Raw genomic sequence first — 21,063 nt, forward strand, 5'->3', positions numbered from 1 at the left:
CCTTCCCCGCCAACGGCTCCGCCTCCTCTTCTTCCTCCTCGCCAAACTACGTCGCCCGCCCGCTCACCTGCGAGTTCCCCTCCGGCCTCTCTCTCTCGACCTCTTTCGATCACCACCACCACTCCTCCTCCTCCCTCTCCGCTGGCCCCGGCCCTGTCTCCTCTCACAGCATCTCATTTGCCTCGCCCACTGGCCCCAACCACTTTGCTCCTTCAAACACCTTCCCGGCCATGTCTCTCAGCAGTAGCTCCCAGCAGCAGCTCCACTCCGGCCCGCAGTCCGCGGCCCCCGGCAAAGCTTCTTCTCGCTTCAATTTCCCTCCCTTCGAGCAGCTCTCTCCTACTACTCAGGCGACCATCCCACCCACAACTGACGCAGAATTCTTCCACCAGCAGCCCGATCTTATGTTTTCGGGTTCTTCGACCTCGCCCCGTGGTGCTTTCTCTCCAGCTGCCGGCGAGTTGCCGCGTATAAGTGGCAAGTCTGTCTTGTTGGAGTCAGCCGGACGCGACGATGAAGAGTACGAGGATATGGTCAAGGATCCTGTGGCTTGGTTTTCGAAGGGATCAAGTCAGCACCAGCATCATCAACCCGGTCAGACACAGCCTTCTCCGCAACTGCAGCAGCCTGCTTTACAACAGTCGCAGCAGCAGCAGCAACAACAACAACAGCAGCAGCAACAGCAACAACAACAGCAGCAGCAGCAACAACAACAGCAACAGCAACCGTCACAACCCTGGCAGCAACAGGCACCTCCCGGCGATCGAACAAGGCGAAGCACATCATCAACTGCAGTGCCTATCAGACAATTCGGTGCCATGTCGCTAGGCGGCCAAAACGGTGCTGCCCCTCAGGGTGCGTTCCCATCGAACCCCCCATCAGTTGCCACGCCTTCCTCCGCTCTTGCGCCGGCTGGAGGTCCCGCAGTCGGAGGTCCGCCCACTGGTCAAGCGTCCGGTCAACCACCCAATTCGTCTTCGCTGCACGTGCTTCAGAACGGTGGGCGTGTGCTGCCGCCTGCGAATCCTGCAGACCAGAACCCTCCCTGCAACACGCTGTATGTAGGAAATCTGCCGATGAACACGTCTGAAGACGAGCTCAAGGCCTTGTTCAGTCGCCAGCGGGGCTACAGACGTCTCTGCTTCCGGACAAAGATGAATGGGCCAATGTGCTTTGTGGAGTTTGAAGATGTCGCTTACGCAACTCGCGCTCTAACAGAGCTCTATGGCCGTGGTCTCTCCAACAGTGTCAAGGGTGGAATCAGACTCTCTTTCTCCAAGAATCCGCTCGGGGTGCGGTCGAATGGTGGAAATAGCTCAAACAACTCGAACGGAAATCAATCAAATGGGCAAACTAACGGTTCCGGACCCGCAAACCCCTCATCTCAGTTGGGGCCCGGGTCCATGCATCCCATGTCGCCTGTAGGGCACGGGTCTATGGGCATGATGCCCTCTAATATCGGCATTCCGCCCATGCAAGGCTTGCCACCTCCTGTCGGTCACATCCCCCAAAGTCAGCCGCCACTGCAGCCACCTGTTGCTCCACCTCAGCAGCAGCAGCAAATGCAGCAGATGCAGCAACAGCAGCCACAACAAAAGTCACAAACGCAACAGTTGATGGGTCATAATATGTCGATCGATATGGGAGTAAGCCTCGGCAACGGAGTCTCATAGTCTTTTTCCTATCGTTCGATCTTTTCTTGTCTATTTATGCTATATTTATATCTGTCATTCAATTGCGCGTTTGCTACTCAAAAGTCTACACTTGTTTGTAAAGTGTTGTTTTGTTTATTGTCTCATGTACACGATTAGTGCCGGTGTCTGTTTGAATTGTAATTTGTCATTTGTCTGCGCTGGTGTCGAACTTTCTTCTTTTTCCGCTTATTGATCTTATACATTATTTGAACTTGTGTTTGACATTATACTACTAGTACATTAGGGCGTTTCAAGTACCTGCTATTCTTTCTGCTTTATCATATACTATATATTATGTTGCTTTACTTTTCTTGAGATGGTCGTGAGCTCGCGAGTGAACGACTGGTATACGATAGGACGTTGTTGCACACTGCAGATTTTTCTCTCTTTTCTCTTTCTCATTCTTTATTCTATTTTACTTGAACCAGTTTATAAATTGTTTTTTATTCTATCATAGCTTCATTCAGGATTACATTTGACTGATATCCAAGAACTATGCAGGTTACATCTGCGGCTATTGTATCATTCTTTCTTCTTTTCTTCTTTCTTCTTTTCTTCTTTCTTCTTTTCTTCCTTGTTCAGTCGTTCATTCATTTCATTCATTTCATTTGCGTTATTTCTTGGGTTCTTTGCAAATATCTCTCCTCACATAGCCAATTACTATCACTTTTATCCACTTATCTTATCAATTATCGATCCATAAAACGAAAGATGAGGTAATGCGTGCAATACAACGGGCACGTTGCGGATTAGGGTTTGATCGCCACCACGGTCGGCTAACCTCCACGCCGTCAAGCGGTGAGCAGATCAGTATCCTACAAAGTCCCGCCGGAGCCGTGTGCATGGGGAGATGAATAACATACAACGCCTGGTCGGCTATCTTCTGGATCCGGAGGCACTCAACGTGGACCATGATCTGCCGATCGTGTGCCTCGGGCAGGAGTTTAGCGCGGAGCCGGACGCTGACAGGGAGGATGGGCTCGAGCAGGATGGCGGGGAGGCCGTCGAGGACGCGCAGGTGATGGGCGAGGGCGACGAGCCACAACAGCCGCTGCGGAATCAGCAGCAGCAGGCAGTCGAGACGCTCAAGCTGGCTAAGAACAGGATCTCAAACTACATCGCCCAGCTAAGGAACGACGAGGAGAAAGCAGACGAAGCCACGCGCATCGAGCGGTCGACTAGCTGGCCATCCGCATTCGTGTCTACTATCGAGTCACTCTACTACATGAGCTACCGCACCGAGTTCCCTCTGATCCCACGCTCAGCCTCCGGTCCGGCGCCGGTGTCGGTGTCTGCGTTGCTGCGCGGACATGTAAACGATCGATCTGGCTTCACGAGTGATATCGGCTGGGGCTGCATGGTCAGATCAGGACAGACGATGCTTGCAAACTCGCTCGCGCGACTACATCATGGATCTAAACTACTGGCCTGGTTTGCTGACGATCCACAGGCGCCGTTCTCGATCCACAATTTTGTTTACTACGGACAGGTCGCGTGTAAGAAGCTTCCCGGAGAATGGTTCGGTCCAAGTGCGGCTGCGCGGTGCATGAGCATTCTGTGCTCGAGTTTTGCCGACTGTGGGTTGCGAGTTTATATAAGCGGTGATGCTGGTGATGTCTACGAGGACAGTTTCTTGAAAGTGGCGACTGATGAGGACGGCGTTTTTCATCCGACTCTGTTGCTCGTCGGGATCCGTCTTGGGATTGAAAAGATCACGCCGGTGTACCATGACGCACTCAAGGTAATTCCCTATCATCTCTGGCCGTTGATCTAAACGTGCTTACTGATTTCTCTATAGTTCTCGCTTTCACTACCTGAGTCAGTAGGGATCGCCGGAGGAAGACCCTCGGCATCGCACTATTTCTTTGCATATCAGGGATCTAATTTCTTCTACCTCGACCCACACTACCCGCGCAAGGTGCTCAAATACAAACAAGACATATCAGAATACACAGACGAAGACCTCGCATCAGTTCACACAAGCCGAGTTCGCAACATCAAGATCGACACCATGGATCCCAGTATGCTCATCGGGTTTCTCATCAAATCGCGCAGTGATTGGGATGACTGGGTCTGTCGGATCAGGGAGTTCCCCGGTCGCAAATTCATTCACATCTCAAAGGCGGAGCCACATTTCGGACAGTCAAAGCAACAGGAACAACCGCAGGCTGCGGCGGCGGTAAGTCACTCTAGTGCAGAAGCGGACATATCAGCCGGCGGAAGCGTGATATCGGAAGATAGTAGTGGCAGTCTGCCGGACAATTCGATCCCAGACGACTATGTCGACGTCTGTCGCGAGGAGGACGAGCAGGTAGACGGCACTGGTGACAGATTTTCGGCTTCATCCTCAGACAACGAGGGTGATGACGACGACGAAGAGGAGGATATGACGGGCGTTCAGGTACTAGAATCGGATTGTGACGGAAGCATGACGATGTTATCGTCTTCATCAGTCGCTGCGCCCAACGTTGAAGAAACCACAGCGCAGGATGGTGGTCTAAAGACTGATGAATGCGGTGAAGGATGGCAGTCTTCATAAACATTTAGCTTGGGGATGTGTGTAAAGTTAAGAATAGTTTTTGCGGACATTTTCGGCTAATGCCATTATTAATTACTTCACAAGTTCCTCTCAAATCCCCAAATATAAGCAACCCCAGCACCAAACGCCTTTTTCCTACCAAGAAATTATTAAACCAACGACTTGTACTCCAAGAACGTATTTGTATCCCACTCGAATCGTTTAAAGTAACGCCCCAGTTCTGCCTGCACCGCAGGCAAATTCAACGCTTTAACAACTGCCTCCTTTTCAAACACCGTCTTTGGTTTCCGCAGACTTCTCTGCGAGACGCAGGCGCGCTGAGCATCGGTGGCCAGGACTACCAAGTAGAACTTTTGAGTGGTAGTTGAGTTTGGTCTGGATGCTCCTGCGACGACGACGCCGCCGCGGCCGTAGCGGCTGTAGATTACCAGATCGCCGATTGAGAAATTTCCGGGGCAGCTGCTGTTGGTGTCTTCCCGGGTATCGTTGTCGACTGCATATCCCATTTCTTCAGATTCGACGCACTTCTCAACTAGGCCCGCGACCTTCCTCACGCGGCCGACGAAGCGGTCGGCCATATGAGCGCCATAAGCTACTGCGAACGCGTCGTGAAATTCTCTAGACATGAACATCTCGAGTTCGTTGCGGCAGCCGCGGCGACGGATTGACATTAGGTCGCCGAGAATCCATTGTTCGTCGATCAAGAGCTGCAGGGTGCGTAGGGGGTTGACTGTGCTTGTTAGAGCGTAATCGAGCATTTCGTCTGGCGTGTCCAGAGCAGTGACTGGTCGGGGAGCAACGTTGGCCACGGCGATGTTTCCCATATAAGAGCTGGATTGAACAAACAAGCTGAGAACAGAGGACATATTTTTGAGGATTTCCAGATTTGACATTTCGGCGACATCGTAATTTGTGCATGTGGGAGAGGTCGAGAGTTCTTGTTCGCGGAATACTCGTTTCAAGACTGTGGATACATATACTCGCTTGTTGGGATCTGACGGTAGGTAGAGCATGAGAGTTTGTAGGCTGATGATTTTGCATTCGAGTCCGACGCGGCGGGCGATGCCAGCATATATTCCGGCCGGCGACCAGAAATGATGGGTGGAGTTGGAGAGAGAGAAGACTGACAGGATTAGAGGGTTCTCGGTTTGCTCTGGAGAATCTGTCAGTACGACTGTAGTGCTCTTTCTGCTCGTCGACGTATACTTACCGTATGGGGGTATGAGTCCTTCGGCAACAAGGAGATCCAGAATGCAATGCGCAGCTGTATATGCGTCATAATTCGAGTATCCAAGCCTCCGCGCCGCGCGATCTGCCGCATCATGCATAAAAATCAACTGCTCGCAGTAATCGCTCTCATGGAAATACGCCGGGGCCGAAAAGACGATTTCTTGATCGATGGCGCGCGCGCTGGGTTTCGAATTTGCAATGGCGAGAAATAGTTGGACGGCGTGGCGACGCCGGATGAAACCCCGCGCCTGGCTGGCGATGAACTTTGCGCCGAGATTGTAGGTCGAGTTGTCTTTGATTATAGCGGAGAGTGCGTCGAGCGCGTCGAGGCCGAGTGAGGTGATGCTGTCGAAGCTATCGGAGTAGGAAGAGTATCCAGAGTATCGCTCGGCCAGCAAGCGCACCTTTCGGTCAATAGCTGTTTTCTGAATATAAACCTCTCGCCAGTCAAGGTCCGAATACTCCTGGTCGAGCAGTCTGCTGCGGGAGCGCAGGAGCATCTTTGGTTCGCTCCAGGAAATCCATTTCTGACATCGCCATCGCCAGCAAGACGGGTGTTTAGCGACGACGTGCAGGCGCCTGTCTACTTCTGAGAGCCGGACAAGGTCGTGGTCGCTGAGATAGAAGGATATTCGAGCCAGCACCTCGACCGGTAGCCTCGAGAAAGCACCGTTGTTCATACCGTGTGGACTGTCTGTAGCATCTGCGGAAGTAGTTATTCATTCACGATTGTTCTAGTTTGCGTTGGGAGAAGTGCTTAGTAACCCGAACGGTCTGCATTAGTCACAACCCTAGACCGCAGGATTATGTCAGGAAGCAGTGGGCACTGCACGTGTGGCCAACTAGTGGCGGTCGCGCTGGTCGAGGTTCGCTCAGTTGGCGGGGATTCGACACCGGAACCGAATTGCTTTAAATGAACTGTCGCCGGTGCTGAGAGAGCACTGGCTGTCGTCCTGTCCATTGTCTGTCCTGCAACCTAATTCCCATGAAGTTCGCAAAGGTCTTCCAGCAGCTCCTCGACGAAGAGGACCTGCCGCAGGAGTGGGTGGCCGCCGCTATCCAGTACAAGGCGCTGAAAAAGTGCATCAACAAAGTCGTCACCGAGCTCGAGGATCTCGGTCTCGAGAAGGACACGCTTCAGCTGCTGCTTGCGTACGAGAAAGCCCAGCGCGATGCCTCGGGCGCGGCCAAACCGAAGCTCGTCTACTCGTTCGAGGGCACCGCGACCGAGTTCGTGCCAAAGATCACCATCCTGCTCAATCGCGAGTCGGGCTTACCGCTCGATGCGCACATCTCGCCTGATACCAGGGCCCGTCTCGAGCGGCTTGTTCAGCGTGCGCGGCAAAAGGCTGCCTCGAACGTCGACGCCCGATCTGTGACTTCAGACGAGTCTGACGGGAGCTCTGAGGACAACATCTACATATCTGAGGACTCTGACGTCCTTCCTAATCTTTCAAGCGACTGCCTCACGCCTGTTATCGATAACGACTCTTTGACGGCGATTGAGGGTGTCGCTTCCACCCGCACATCCTTTTCATCCGAGCACAGGTGTTCCCGGGACTTTCATTCAATCATCTCCCCTGATCGGTCTCCTAGTCTGTCGCCCAGCGACACTGACAGACTGGTGGCTCCAGTTTCCGCCTCGACTCCAGATCTCACACCTTCTTCTACCGCCACAGGCAGCGAGATTTCGGCAGCGTCAATAGGAACGTTCCCCGAAAAGATCGAAATACATTTACACTCTGACTCGGAGTTCTTCCACATGCTCACCTCCGAGCTCGCGGCGCTGGACAGTCTTCAGCAGGAGCAGACAAAGAACATGACGGAGCAAGTGCACGATCTAGCTCGGAAGCTGCCGCACGTTGCGTCTCCGCTGAATAAGAAAAATGATCTCTACGTTTGGCGGGAGATATTCCGGCTTTACCTGGACGCTGGAGTTTTCTTTTCAAGTCTGGAACAGGATCATGGTGACCGCAGCGTTGATAGGGCAAAGGAGCAGCTGCTTTGGTTTACGAACCAGGTCAAGGCGATGAATCTTGAGAAACGATTCAAGATGAAGGAGAGCAAGGAGATTTTCGAAGGGTTCTGGAAACTCAACATCTCGATTCTGCAATCCCTTCAATTCCAGAACCTGAACCAGACTGCCACGACCAAGATTCTGAAGAAGTTTGATAAGCAGACTGCGTTGACTACACGCGACGTGTTCCCAAGCTTTTATTTCAATCAGACGTCGACCGGCGAAAGCACTTCGATTGCGCGATCGGTCTGTTTCACCATGGCCGAGACTCTTATGAGCGTCATTCCCCAGCTGGACGACTACGTCTGTCCAGTTTGTTATCTGATTGCTTATCGTCCTATCCGATTAAACTGTGGCCATGTGTTTTGCATCCGCTGCCTCATCAAGCTGCAGAGACAAGTCAAGGACGAATGTCCCATCTGTCGACAGCACGTCGTGTTGGAAGCTGATGGGTATAATGTCGACTACGCTCTGCAAAACCAGATGAAGCTTTACTTTCCCAAAGAAGTTAAGCTGAAGCTGGCTGCTGCTCAAAAGGAGATTGTCCAAGAGCAGTTTCATTTGGGCGAGCAGAAGGAAATACGGTGTGTTATTCAGTAACACTTTTATTTTTCTTCTGTTTCCATTTATCTTTCTATTTACTTTGTTTTGTTCGGTCTTGGATACATAAAATTGGCTTTTTTTTGTTCTTGGTGCTTCGTTCGGCTTTTGCTTCCTCCTTTCTGGCTTGGGTTATTATTTGTTCTTGTAAGTACAAATCAGTAATGTATAATTTGTCATCACACTATCAGCCTACAATAAAACATTCCTCACAGAGTCCAGACGAGTAAAAGATTGTTGTAGTTCATCTCATGTCGTTCTTTCAACTTGAACCCGTTCTTTTCGGCCTCTGGGAATATTTGGCTCTCGAGATCTCTGATTCCCCACCGTTCATCTCGTCTTTTCAGGTCAAGATCGAATAGTCGGTCACCTTCTCCAGAGAACTCGCCATTTCTCTTAAAAGTGCCGTAAACGGCAAGGAAGGCAGTACCGGGTGTATCGGATTTCTTGAGAACTTTCTGTGCCTGCTCAAACAAAAAGACGGTGCTCTCCCATGGTGAGATATGAAGCATGTTGAACATGTAGATACCGTCAAACGGTCCGGACGCTTTCAAGACGGCGTCCCACTGCGCTGGAGCCAGTACATTCAGATGCTGAGGAGGAAGAATGTTCTTATGAACCGCAGTCGCAGCATGATCCGCAATTCCCGCGACGCATTCGTTTTGTGCCTCTGTAGGCTGGAACTTGACGGTCGGTGTATTCTCGGCAAAGTACGCGACATGCTCACCAAATCCGGCGGCAACTTCCAACAAGACTCGTTCGGACGATGGCGAGGAAGGCTTGGCCAGCGAGGAAGAGGTTCCGAGGAAGAGAGGCTGGAGGACTGGATAGCATTCGGTTTTCGTGCGCGTCGCGGAGCCGCCGGTTGCCCACGAATTCCGGCCGGGAGTGAAGAATGGCTCTTCTGATGACATGTTATGCAAAGCTGTGCTGTTGAATTCTCGGAATGTCTCGTGCGATCGAGGACAGACGCAATTGCTGGTGGACAAGCGATGGGGACTGAGGGCGGTCCACGTCTTTGCGCACTGAGAGAGTTGGAGGTGTCGATTTCGGATCATGCCCTAACCAGATAGGCCTGCCGTGGTGTGTGCACGGCAATTGCAGAGATAAGCTGATTCAGGTTGTTCTCCGTTCTCTGCCTTTCTGCTACAGTAAAAGAAGATCGTGAGCTGTATGAGGCCTCAGTCGGTTGTAAGTAGTAGTAGACTTACATTCAACGTCTGATGAGCTATCAGAGGTGGTAGATCAGTGATTGGCATAGATAACCCTGCTGAGAGCACGAGATCTCCACAGCTGTTCGCTCTCGATCTCTGTTTGATACTCCGGATCTGGTCCAATTGAACACCCATAGAGTCTTATAGCTTTTTTTACCATGTCGCTCTACTGTTCAGATCTCTCTTTTATCGGTGATCGGTAATATGGCAGCTGAATCGGTGGATATTGACTGTGGGCGATATCCCGAGCTGATAATTTAGACTTTTCGTGGTTCCGGCACCGTGTTAGCAACACTGGCACGTTATCGTGCCGCTTACTAAAGTAGGAGTCGATGATACCCGCACAGCCACGGCGCGGTGGAGAGCGTTCGTTAATTGACGTACAGCTGCTATCGCTCGCTCTCTACTTCCTGTTCTACCGCTTTATATATTCTTTTCTACCACCTTACATTTTCTTTTTGGCTATTGCGCTTGCTGATCTACAGTGAGCTCATTAATGATCTGAGAAATACGACAGCATGCCGCCAGCCGACGAATTCACGGACTCAGTCCTCAAGGCTGTCTTTTCCAAAATGCCCGCGAGCCGATTAACCCGAGACGAAATTGCCTCGACGGCACGACAATCCCTCAAAAAGCTGAAACTTCCACCGCCGCCGAAGAGTGCCGCTTATCAAGAGCTGAAGAAGTTGCCGGGTTTTGACCTGCTCTTCGACGAGCTGTTACCCAGTGAGCTTGAGATCACTACGCATCTCAAGTTACTTGCAATCTGGAGACGGCTCCGCGACAACGTCAAGGCGAAAGATGGACTTTTTGGCATCTACAACTCGTTTGTCAATGCCGATATGTCAAAGATGTTTGATCGGGCGGAGGAGTCCCGCGGCAGGGTAGACCTAGCAAAACCGCCTGATATCAGGTGGAGCGTGTACGTCTCTCGAGCGGTCGAGCGGTACACTCGCTGGTTCAATTCGTTTCCTAAATCCGAATCGCAAGCAAGGCCTGAGCTATACTTGGAGGGTACTGTTTGTGCAGTTGGGGAAGGGAATTTGCCACCGATCGATGTCTTGATGGTCTGGATGGTTCATATGCTGCATCCAAGGTTTTACTGGGAGGACTGTGTTCGGTGTGGTAAGCAGGGTCTGTTTCAGAATACTGGGGTTCCTTGGGAAGCAATCGTACGTATTGATCTTGCTGGTTGTTGCATTTGGAATTGTACTAACAGGATCTCTAAATCCTAGGATGCGGTCATAAAAGTCACTGGAGATCCGAAAAAGCCCTATATCTACGAACCGTCCGAAGAATCGATCCGGACTTTTGAACTTCTTACACGAACGGCCTTCAAGAACGACGACGAGAAGCACCTAGAGAAACCAATTATGTGTCCTAGCTGTCGAAAGCCGGATGTTTCGGTCCCATTCTACGCAGCTTTTCACCATGGCTTTGCCGAGGATGATTTCACGGCATATTGTCCTGCTTGCGGGTCACTTATCGATAGAATTAATGTGGGCGCTATGCTGTTTTTGGATGACTTTGAGCGCTGTCAGACTGATGGTTTCCCTATGAGGTATTTGCATGCTGCTGTATATATTGTTGCTACGCCGGTCTAACTAAATCATCTTCTTGAAGAGGAACACTGCTTGATTATCTAGGAGGCACGGCACTGGCTCCTCCTGACTTTGTCAATGGATTTCTTGCCAACTCATTTACTGCGGATAGACTGAAACCACAGGGTCTCGTTAGTGGAATGCTTGATATCAAATCCACCATCCGTGACGATGCACAAAAGATGCGGAAACAGTCAAGGAAGAAGCAGCCATATGTGATTGACAAAAGCAGTCTGATCGCAATCCGCAAAACTCTGTTCCACTATTTCTATAACACCAGTCAGTTTGATCTTGAACTTGAAGAAGCACTGGCTAATCAGTCTGGTTTTGTCGACATGATGGAGGCATACGGATACGTCTCTTCGCCATATCGTCCGATTGTCGTTAATCGAAGCGTTGAGCGGCTTTTGCGGTTCTTCTGTCTTTTACAGCAAGAGAAGGACAAGCCCTTGGCGCCGCCGAACGACGTCGACCTGGCATGGCATACATTACAGCTATCTCCCGCAAAGTACATGGCCGTTTGCTTCGTGCTTGTGGGAACCCACATCGACCACGACGACAGCGGTGGGAAAGTCATGAACCAGGATGCGGAAGTTCGCGGCAACAAGCGATGGAAAAAACAGTTTCCAAACGACGATCTGGGATATAACGAATGCACGTGCGTGTTTTGCGAAACAAGTCTGCAGTTCGGATTCGCAAAGCCGAGTAAGAGTTCCCAAAACGGGTCGTCGAGTAAGTCAGGCAAGGGACTGTTTTCCAGCTCCTCCTCTGGAAAGCGGTCGATGGCAGATGGGATTAACGTCGACTATGAGTATCGCCGCGCATGTGCTGCCGCTGTAGCGAAAGGAAGGAAAGACGTTGTAGAGCTATCGTCGGTCGAGAACATGAGCACGCCCGGCAAAGCGAGCGCACCCCAGCACCCGTATTTTGCTTACCTGCCGCCCGTGATCGACGGCGATGCGCCGGCTGATGCATTTAAAGGCGCAGTGCACTCCAACCACATAGACTATCTTGGTGTACCGCGTTGTTTTACAATCTACTGAATGATTGTTCCACTTGAATAAACTTATCTCTATATATTCCGTCATTCGTAAAGCTTGGATCTGAACTAGGCGGTCATTGCGCATCTGCTGCGACATCTTTTAGGGTTTTGAGGCGTACGCGAACAGCATTGCCGGTTAGAGTTTTGATAACGATTAACTAAAAGGAGGTGGTCTTTGACTGTTATGCTACGAGCGTACAGCTCTTGTTTCAACCGATAAAGCGCAGCCAGGTATGTTCACCGTCTATTTCTGTTGAGTTGTTGTTGCTTCTGGTCTACGTTGCGATAGGCACAGTTGTTTGAGCTGTCTTTGTTACTACAGTGAGCTAATTGAGTCAACGCTCGATCTCTGGCAAGTCAGTATGAGTTCGTTAGATGCTCTTGCCTCCATTATCTACAAAACGACATTCGGCACAATCTCATTGGCACCATTCTCTACCACAAGACAGACAGTGGTAACAAAGATTGATGAAGCGCTGAAATCGAGACCCGAGGGTGATATCCTCCCGCTGCCGTACGCTGCTCGAAACCTCCCCCCGGAGATATTCCGACACTTTCCTGACGATGCGTTCCCGAACGAGCACGAGATTGTGTCGCACTTGCAATTATTGCAGGTCTTTCGTGATACAAAGCTGTATATCATGAAGTGTGAGGGTTTATTTGAAACCCGAGACAGCAAGCACGACCCGATACCCCGTCTCACGCCTGAAGATCGGTGGGCTATTTACATCGCCAAGGCAGTCGAGCGATATACGAGATGGTTCGAAGGCCTGCCGTCTGAGCCATTCTCCGTCAGACTGCGGTTTATGAGCGGGTTTACAGAAGGTCTTAAGGCAGATCAGCTACCGCCTATTGATGTGCTTATGGTGTGGCATGCTCATATGCTGCATCCACGAGCGTACTGGGATGATTGTTGGAGATCATCGAGACAGGCTGCGTATTTTGCCATGCCATTTCCTTGGGACGAGATTGTGAATCTTCCATTTGCTCATCATCTTTTTTATTTTCTATCGCTAACGAAATGTCAAATCCTAGAACCACGTAATTCGCCCCGCATCAGCAGATCCAAATGGTCCTCTAGCCTACGACCCACCACTTGATGCCCATCAAAACTTCGAGACCAAGACTGGAGCCGCGTTTGACATCGATCGCGATGTGATTCCCAAGCGCTTAAAGTGTCACAATTGCCTCGAGAATGAGATCGTGGTGCCTTGGTGGCAGGAAGACGGGAGTGGCTGGGCGCAGGATAAGTTTTCAAAGGTGTGCCCAAAGTGTGGGATTAAGATTTCAAAGGAAGGAATTGCTGCTATGCAGTTTTTGGAGGACTTCAAGACTCTGTCTAGGGATGGTATTCCCATGAAGTGAGTTATTGTCTCTTGCTTTAAATTCGGTTGACAAGTGCTGACAGAATGCAGAGGAACATTTTTCGATACATATGGTCTGGAGAACAGTCACCAGTATTGTCACTCTGGATTCGCAAATCATCTATTAGGAAGGAAATTCAGGCCCGAGAAACTTACCATTGGAGAAGGCGAGGGACTGGACAAGATCCGGGTGGAGATCTCGAAATCGGCGATTTACGGCAAAGACTTGGTAATCGAGCAATTCAACACGCGACCGGTGTATCGTGAAGGGCACGAGGACGTTCTACGGCGGATGTTGATTCGGTATGACGACAATCCGACCAAATTCGCAATCAATCTGAAGTCGGCGATTGTGAATCAGTGCGGGTTTGTCGATAACATTCTTGCATTGTCGTATCTGTCATCTCCGTTCAGGCATGAGACGCTTTCGAGAGCGGTTGAGCGACTGCTCAAATTTTTCGTGCTCTTGCGCGAGAACCCGGACAATTCGCTTGCGCCTCCGATGGATGTTGATTTAGTGTGGCATACTCTTCAGCTGAATCCCAAGATATACTTTGCTATGTCCTTGAAAATCACAGGAACGCTGGTAGATCACGATGACTCTATATCCGAGAAACGAGCGAGTTCGTCGGTTTCGAAGGGTGCCTCATTGTGGAAATCGCGGTTCCGAGACGATCCTCTTGGATACGAATCGTGCACCTGTGTGTTTTGCGAGGCCGAGCGTGAGCTGCAGCAATCTTTGAAATTGAAGAAAGCCGCAAAACTTGACGGTAAAGATATCGATGAGTTTTACGGTCGAGCGTGCGAGACTGCTTGGCTGAACGGCTCGACGGACGTGCGAAGGCTGAGCCCGTCAACAGCTGCCGACGGACGAAAACCGGCGGATTTCCGTCATCCTTACGTCGCATTTACTCCGGAGGGGGTCTCTAAGCATGCTTCGCAGATGGATTATCCTGCGGCGAAGTGTGTTGCGCTGCCGTTTCTGCATGTTCGAGGGGCTGTCAGTGGGACAAGGAGAATAGGAACCTCGGGGGGTACGAATATGATTGCCCTAGAAAGTATTGGTTTCGGTATGTCGTAATACACTGTATGATGTATTCCTCGTTACTGGTTGCTTTCATGTGAAGAGATGCAACGGCGGATTTAAGGTGTTATGCAAGTCTGTCGCTCTGCCTCCATAGTAGCAAATAAACAGCAATTATTACCAAGCAAATTGATCACCAGAGGTATGGATCTGTTTCAGACCGTCTGTGTAAAAAATATAAATAGAGAAATTGAAGAGAACCTGGTTAGTGCCCGCAAATTGATGTTCGAAAGGGGCAGCGGAAAGGGTAAAATTGAATCTCGCGTAAGCTGGGAACCAAGATTGAAGTATTTAGGAGTGCCAGACAATTAAGCTGAACACGAGCGAATTCATTACCATCCCCCTGCAGGATTATTTCAGCTGCTAGTGCGATGAGCGGGGAATTTTTATGGATTGTAAATTCTTTCATGATTGAATAGTTAATTCTCAGTATGTCCTCCTCAAAGGCAGACAAGACGTCGGCAATTAATGAGCTGTTGCGGTTGATCACCTCCTCTTGCAAATTACCTCTCTCTGGAGCATTACCTGTTGCCTCGGCACTGGTCAAAGCGGGTATATCAACGTACGTGTTTTTCTTCATATTGCTACTTTATTCTTTGAGGTTTCAAGTCTGATAAATGAGAACAATGGGACTAATTCGTGACTACAGGAAGGAGGAAATCGGTGCGCGTGCGCCCGACGAACTGCAAACGATCTGCAGTGGACTTACCCCCCAGCAACTGCAGAAGCTGCAAAAAGCATGTTCTTCGAAATCCTCCACAAAGCGACGAGCCAGTACCCTTGACGAGTCGTCATCGCAGCAGAAGCCAGCGCCGAGTAAACGCGGTCGCAAGTTCGGAGTCAAGAACGCGCAAGAGCCGATCGATGACATTGCGCTTGCGCTTCCGACGACGGACGATCTCACGAAAATCGAGGCTTCAGAGTTTTCAGTTAACCGGGCGCCGTTGATGATGCTGTTTGCGTACTGCGTACTCAAGCATCTGTATCCTTCGTTCGGGGCAGGATCGTACCTCTCGATTGCAAGCGCGACTGCGTCGTCGGCTTCCCGGACGAAAGCAAAGAGTATAGGGATCAAACCCGAAAGCAGCAACGTCAGTGAGGAGAGTTTGATTCCAAAGGGACTACGCAGGCTCAAATCGCTAGGGTCGATCGAGGTAGGTGTCATTCGCCGCGGTGATGTGGAAGAGGGGTATTGGGGGCTCGATCTGGACGCAATGGAGAAGAAAGCCTTGAACGGTATTGATCCAACAGCAGCGGTGGGTAATATGCCAGAACTGAAAGCTTCGGATGCAACTTGGATCCACCCGGCCCAAGTGCGCGATTACTTGTTTCGGTCTCTGGGCGAAGACAATCTCGCGGCGGCACACGGAGCGATCGAGCTCGTGATCCAGTCGTGGCTTGATGAAGAACCAGAGTCTGATTTGAGTATGCTGGCGTGGCAATGGTACGTCCGGGTCCGGCCGACGGTCGCCTTTGGAGCCGAAGGATGGGGCCAGAAAGGAAGAGTGAAGTGCTCAGATATATTGAGCTGCCGTTTCAAACGTTCCTAGGACCGAAATACCAGTCAACAAACGAAGTCAAATGAGGTTGTACTTGGGTTTTGATCACTCCATGGACAATAATAACCGAGGTGCAGCAGCATATCCAAGCCGGTGGTCCTGAAGATTACAAACTGTCGAGTTGTCAGATCTCATAGTTTTGGATACAGCAGCAAATTCGTGATATAATCTACATCCCGCCAGGTAGGCGATGCGGGCCGGTCTGTCGCTTTTTTATTTCGCCAAATATTTCCTTACAGCGCACAACTCTATTGCTTCGCACAATTCATTATGACGTTTGAATTTCGGGTGTGCCTGGATTGAAGTTCAAAATGTGACCCCGATGCTGGCCGACAAGGTTGTTGGGAGTCGGAAACTGGTGATGACACTAAGGTGAACACGAAGAACCAAACTCAGCAAGAACTCGCCGATCTGGTTCTATCACTGTTCAGTTTTTTACTAGGTGACGCCGAAGAGACGTTCTCGTCTATCGGTGCTGATTTTTCTCGAATCTTGGACGCGTGTGTTTACACGCTTGCTAAAACTTTGTTGAGTCGACCGCGAGATTAGATCTCCTCTTAGCCCGGCTGCTCGCACAGTTCGTCACGAAGAGGTCGATGCTTAGTGTGCTCTACGTGTGCCTGTGCCTCAGAGAATCAGACTATTATGCTGATAAGCAGATGACTGTACATCAGCGAAATACACCATGATCAAGAGTGAGATCACATACTCTGCGATTTATGAGAGGTGGTTAGAAGAGTTACACTACGCGTCGTGGATGGTCGTCTGCAATTGATTCTGTTTGATTTCTTCTTTTTTTTTCTTACGTTCATATGCCCAGCTGTTGTCACATAAGGTGACAAGGAGACGCTTGACCTGTGATCACTTAAAGCGTAATAGACTCGAAAAGACAAAAAATTATCCCGACCTACCTGAAATAGGCGAGAAGGCGCAAACCGATGAATTCGCAGCACGGCGATAGGCTAGAAACATGAGCAGGAAAGAGAATTAGGCGCTTCCGAGAGATGAAACAGAGATATATTGATGGTGCGGACCGGTCCGAGATCGCATAAACGATATAGCGGCGGTAAGGCGGACCGGGATGGAGTGGTGGATTGGGAAATTGAATGGGAAGTGTGAGGGAGAGAGTTTAGAGTAAAATAAACAACAACCTTGATTTAAACGACCACTGCGAGTCGAGGATGTAGATTGATCTGCTCTTTTTCCTTTGAACAGCATCGGGGCTGTAGGGTATTCGTAGACTATCAGACTTTCGTGAAGTAGAATAGGGCCTTTTTTCAGATCATTGTTATCTTTTCTTTCCGATTTACTCTAGTAGACTGTGTGGTGTGCTGTTTGTACAGGGTTCACAGGATCTGTAAATTCTGGTCACTCGAGCCGACGAGGCCGCAATGGCTTTTTCTCTGCTTTGCTTAGCCCTGATTGGAGTCCTAGCACTTTTCTCAAAAGACGAAAACGAATAGGCGCAAGTGTAATTGCATTCGTTACTTGAAAAGTGTCCGTATGTGACCGAGTGTATGTGAATTGGGTGAATGAGTGTGAGTGCGCGAGTAAGGGAAGACCGGAGGGAAATGTATGTTTGAGACGAGTTTATGGTTATTGTTAATTGTAATCTTGTTCGGCAAGGACACAGTCGAGGAGACACTAAAAATAGAGTCCCGAAACGAATTCGAGCATTGAAAAAAATTTCAATGGTAGAGAATGGAGCAGGGACGCATCCAACTGCTGAATTTGTACGCAAACCATGGAGAAAGAGTGAAAAGACAAGAAAAGAAAAGGAAGGCAGAACTTCAGTGCCGGTGCACGCGCGCGCACCAGTCTGAGTCTCGACTGGGGAGAGGAATCGAGTGCAGCTACGACTAGAGGCATCACTTGACCTGAGGCTTTGCGGTCTCCAGTCGCGATGACTGCGGAACTTAAATGCCTCGGCCGGTCGGCGAGTAAGTGTTTGGCGCGAGGAGAGTGCGCAAGGACTGTGAGTTGAGGTAGTGAAAATTTCGAAGGTGCTTTCGCAGGGTTTTCCTGTTTGCGCTTACGAACAAAAGTAAAGTCGGCGACTTCTGCGGATGCTTAATAGCGTTACGTACGATGTTTTTTCATTCGTGAAAATAGCGTATGAGATCCTTGATGTTAGTTAAAAAAATGGATTCGATAGTTTTTCTGATTAGAAAGTGAGACAGCTTTGGATATAAAACAGTAAGTGCACCTCAATATATGAGTAGCAATTAGAGAGAGGCAAGTGAGAATTAGTGAGCGAATAAGTGAGTGATTGAGTGATTTTATATTGATTAGTGAGAACTCCAGGTAACACTTACTCTGAGAAACTCTGGTCTCACCTAGAGCCCAGACTAAGCCTTGGCTAAAAATCAATCAGCTAAGCCCCGACAAACACAAGCTAATGCAGACAGTGCATCTCCAAATCTTCTGGAAGGTTTCCCAAAACAGGCGTAATTTGTAAATTTATCACCTATTCTCATACCTATTACGTCTAAATGGAATAAATAGGGTGGTTGATCGGTCAATCGGAATGATTTTGATGAGGCAATGGCGCTTTCAAGAGTGATAAACGTGTAATATCACTTTCAAGATTTTAATTCCGACCAGAACTCGAGACGGCAAACGCCAGAAACGGCTTGCCGAATGGAGGAAGCAAAGCGATCAACAAGCAGTGCAAAGTAAAGCAAGAAGGCTTACTGCACACCCTACCCACCAGTCCGCCACGAGAGTTAGTGGCTGTAGTGCAGCAGCTGCTGGAGGTGGTCCGGTCTGAGCGCGCGGTGCGTTGCGCATCGCAGAAGAGACAAAAAGTGGAGAGAGAGGGCAGGCAAGTAGCACGTGCGGCTTGGTCGATGCAGATGCAGCAGCTTCTGGCTGAACACTTGTTGCCGGCCAGTCCGCGGCCCTGCACGGTTCTCTTTCTCTAGTGCTCTCTTCCGTAATCTACTAAAAATCCTGATTTACCTCGCCATCCGGGCGCGGAAATGCACCGACCGACACACAGCGGCGAGTCTGGACTGCGAAATGTGAAAACGCACAGTATGAGTGGATGAGTAGTGGCAATTGCCGCTGCCGCTGCTGCTAAGTTCAAGTTCTGCTCTAAAACATCCGCTTGTTACCTATCTTCCTCGCTACAAATCGCCTCAATCAGAGCGAGCGACTTTGCGCTACTCGAAAGCCGGCCTCTCTCGGCTCTCGGCAAACGGCAGATAGCTAATCTAGTTGAGTTAGTTTACTTGTCACACCTTTGTCTTCCTCTCTTCATTCATCTCATTCTAATCTCTCTCTTTTCACAAGCGCTGCTTTTTAACGTCCTCATTTTCGTTAGTTGAAAAATCTGGATCCGGACGCGTGCCTGTTTTCAAGACACAATGAGTGATGATCGGCTAATGCTAAGCGCGGAGTATGCCATTCAAAACACCTCATGGGCTGATTTGAGATTTCAATGAGTGCCTACAATGAATGAACGGGTACAAGCAAGTCACTCGAGATAACGATGGCTGTGTAGCTAGCTCAGCTGCCACTGAGCCGTTGAAACGCTGCCCTGCAGTAAGCAGCCAGCCAGCCATCCAGTCCATACCCTACTCATACACAGGCATACACACAGCATACGCAGACATACACATTGAGCAAATATAAGAAAACAGAATAAGCACTCGTTAACACATTCTGTAAACAAATCGACTATTGGACCAGATCAATTGAACAATTGATTCACCCACGAGCCTGCGAGTCCTCTGCTCGAGACTGGCTCGAGAACTGAATTGAGTTTGGACTTTGTTACCTGAGGTAATAGCCACTGTGCAAGGCGTCGAGAACGAATAACGAAACAAGACGACTGCTAGTAACTCACAAAACTGGGGCCGTCCGCCTGCTTAAGTACAGGCAAGCGGGAAACCCGATCGGCCACCGTTTTACCTAGTGAGAGGGTGTCTCTCACTCCGGTTTGGGATGCGTGCTGAAAGACAGATACAGATTCGGTCTCATGTTATAGATTAATAACATCTACTCACCATTGATCCCTGCAATCTCCTATTACGAAAATGGACTGTGGGCGCTAAATCAGACAGTATCTTTGAGCTCTCCATCAATAGGTATCAGAAAAGAGAAGAGACTGAGGAAATCCACTGTGAAGGAACCAGCAAATCTCAAATCTAAACAGAATCTGACTGAACAAAGATTCGAGATAGAGAGCAGATGAAGTGCCGGGTGCTATCGATCTCTCTCTCGGTGCGTATGGGAAATGAGATCCAAGACTGAGTGAAGGTAGTCACAGCCCACCTTTGCTGCAAGATTTGACACGAGCGTGCAGCTCTCTGACAACACTTGGCGGGCACCCTCTAGTCTAGTCGCTCACACTCCGTTGCATGATATACTTATAATGCAGGATGCATACGATATTGCAATTGAACAGTAACAGTAGAGACTATGTCTGCAGAAAACGTTCAGCGAAACGTTGACAGTCGCAGGAAGAAGGTTTAGAGTAAGAGAGCGAGAAAGCCAGGACCAGACCAGACCGCACTTCGATCCCGAGTTTAAACTTTTTCAGCTTGTTATTTTTGCTTTTAACGTTTTGTGCTTTTCCTTCTTTGCTTTTTCATGTGGTCGATTCTGTTATTTAGGGCTGCGCTGCTTGCTCTCGGGCTTCTCCACAAATTTATGTAAGCACAAACTCGGAATCTCGTCTTTTTCTCTTACTCTTGTCGCGCTGTAGTGTCTCGATGCAGACACTTCTTTTCTGCAATTGGTGACTATTTTCATTATTGGAGCGATACATAAATCATAATCTTATTGACTCGAGACAAAGGAATAAAAAGCAAACTGACCATCAACCGAGGGCCCATAATCAATCTAATATCTGTCACTGATGTCTGTTGTCTCGTCCAGAACTTGCTGCCTGAGATAATTATTTGCTCCACTACGGGCTATGAGTAGGGTTTCTATTTCTTGCTTCAACCCTCGAACTAAACTTGTATTAAACACAAATGCAGCAGTCGCGCTGACCGCAAAATCACATCGATTGTGTCCGGCTCCGACTCCTGACAAGACTGTCATAAACTCCGACGAAAAGACGGTTCTGTTGCTTCTCAACCGTCAATGGTCAATACCGCACCGTTGATTT

At 49.5% G+C, this 21,063-nt stretch overlaps 6 protein-coding genes across 6 annotated transcripts; 4 read left to right on the plus strand and 2 right to left on the minus strand.

Annotated features, from left to right (window-relative positions):
* Positions 1-2,419: 2,419 nt before the first annotated feature.
* Positions 2,420-4,282, plus strand: BZA70DRAFT_286069 (uncharacterized protein). The gene is made up of 2 exons (XM_064913827.1): positions 2,420-3,435; positions 3,493-4,282. The coding sequence occupies exons 1-2, from the start codon at positions 2,545-2,547 to the stop codon at positions 4,231-4,233; spliced, it is 1,632 nt and encodes a 543-aa protein (XP_064765426.1). The 5' UTR covers positions 2,420-2,544; the 3' UTR covers positions 4,234-4,282.
* Positions 4,283-4,382: 100 nt separating this feature from the next.
* On the minus strand, positions 4,383-6,143 carry BZA70DRAFT_270053 (uncharacterized protein; the record flags this gene model as incomplete). The annotated part of the gene is made up of 1 exon (XM_064911248.1): positions 4,383-6,143. One exon carries the CDS (start codon positions 6,141-6,143, stop codon positions 4,383-4,385), a length of 1,761 nt encoding a protein of 586 aa, XP_064765427.1.
* A 152-nt stretch (positions 6,144-6,295) lies between these two features.
* On the plus strand, positions 6,296-8,185 carry BZA70DRAFT_102523 (SPX domain-containing protein). Its single transcript, XM_064909333.1, has one exon. The coding sequence runs from the start codon at positions 6,449-6,451 to the stop codon at positions 8,078-8,080; it is 1,632 nt and encodes a 543-aa protein (XP_064765428.1). The 5' UTR covers positions 6,296-6,448; the 3' UTR covers positions 8,081-8,185.
* Positions 8,186-8,289: 104 nt separating this feature from the next.
* Positions 8,290-8,994, minus strand: BZA70DRAFT_292290 (uncharacterized protein; the record flags this gene model as incomplete). Its single annotated transcript, XM_064914366.1, has 1 exon — positions 8,290-8,994. The coding sequence occupies one exon, from the start codon at positions 8,992-8,994 to the stop codon at positions 8,290-8,292; it is 705 nt and encodes a 234-aa protein (XP_064765429.1).
* A 635-nt stretch (positions 8,995-9,629) lies between these two features.
* Positions 9,630-11,961, plus strand: BZA70DRAFT_102602 (uncharacterized protein). Its single transcript, XM_064909335.1, has 3 exons — positions 9,630-10,466; positions 10,530-10,855; positions 10,918-11,961. Exons 1-3 carry the CDS (start codon positions 9,813-9,815, stop codon positions 11,936-11,938), a joined length of 2,001 nt encoding a protein of 666 aa, XP_064765430.1. The 5' UTR covers positions 9,630-9,812; the 3' UTR covers positions 11,939-11,961.
* Positions 11,962-12,134: 173 nt separating this feature from the next.
* On the plus strand, positions 12,135-14,634 carry BZA70DRAFT_286073 (uncharacterized protein). Its single transcript, XM_064913828.1, has 4 exons — positions 12,135-12,168; positions 12,295-12,908; positions 12,973-13,298; positions 13,353-14,634. The coding sequence occupies exons 2-4, from the start codon at positions 12,300-12,302 to the stop codon at positions 14,380-14,382; spliced, it is 1,965 nt and encodes a 654-aa protein (XP_064765431.1). The 5' UTR covers positions 12,135-12,168; positions 12,295-12,299; the 3' UTR covers positions 14,383-14,634.
* The last annotated feature ends 6,429 nt before the right edge of the window (positions 14,635-21,063 follow it).

The sequence above is a fragment of the Myxozyma melibiosi genome (assembly GCF_037950935.1).
Source record: "Myxozyma melibiosi strain Phaff 52-87 chromosome Unknown BZA70scaffold_18, whole genome shotgun sequence".
Taxonomy (NCBI): domain Eukaryota; kingdom Fungi; phylum Ascomycota; class Lipomycetes; order Lipomycetales; family Lipomycetaceae; genus Myxozyma; species Myxozyma melibiosi.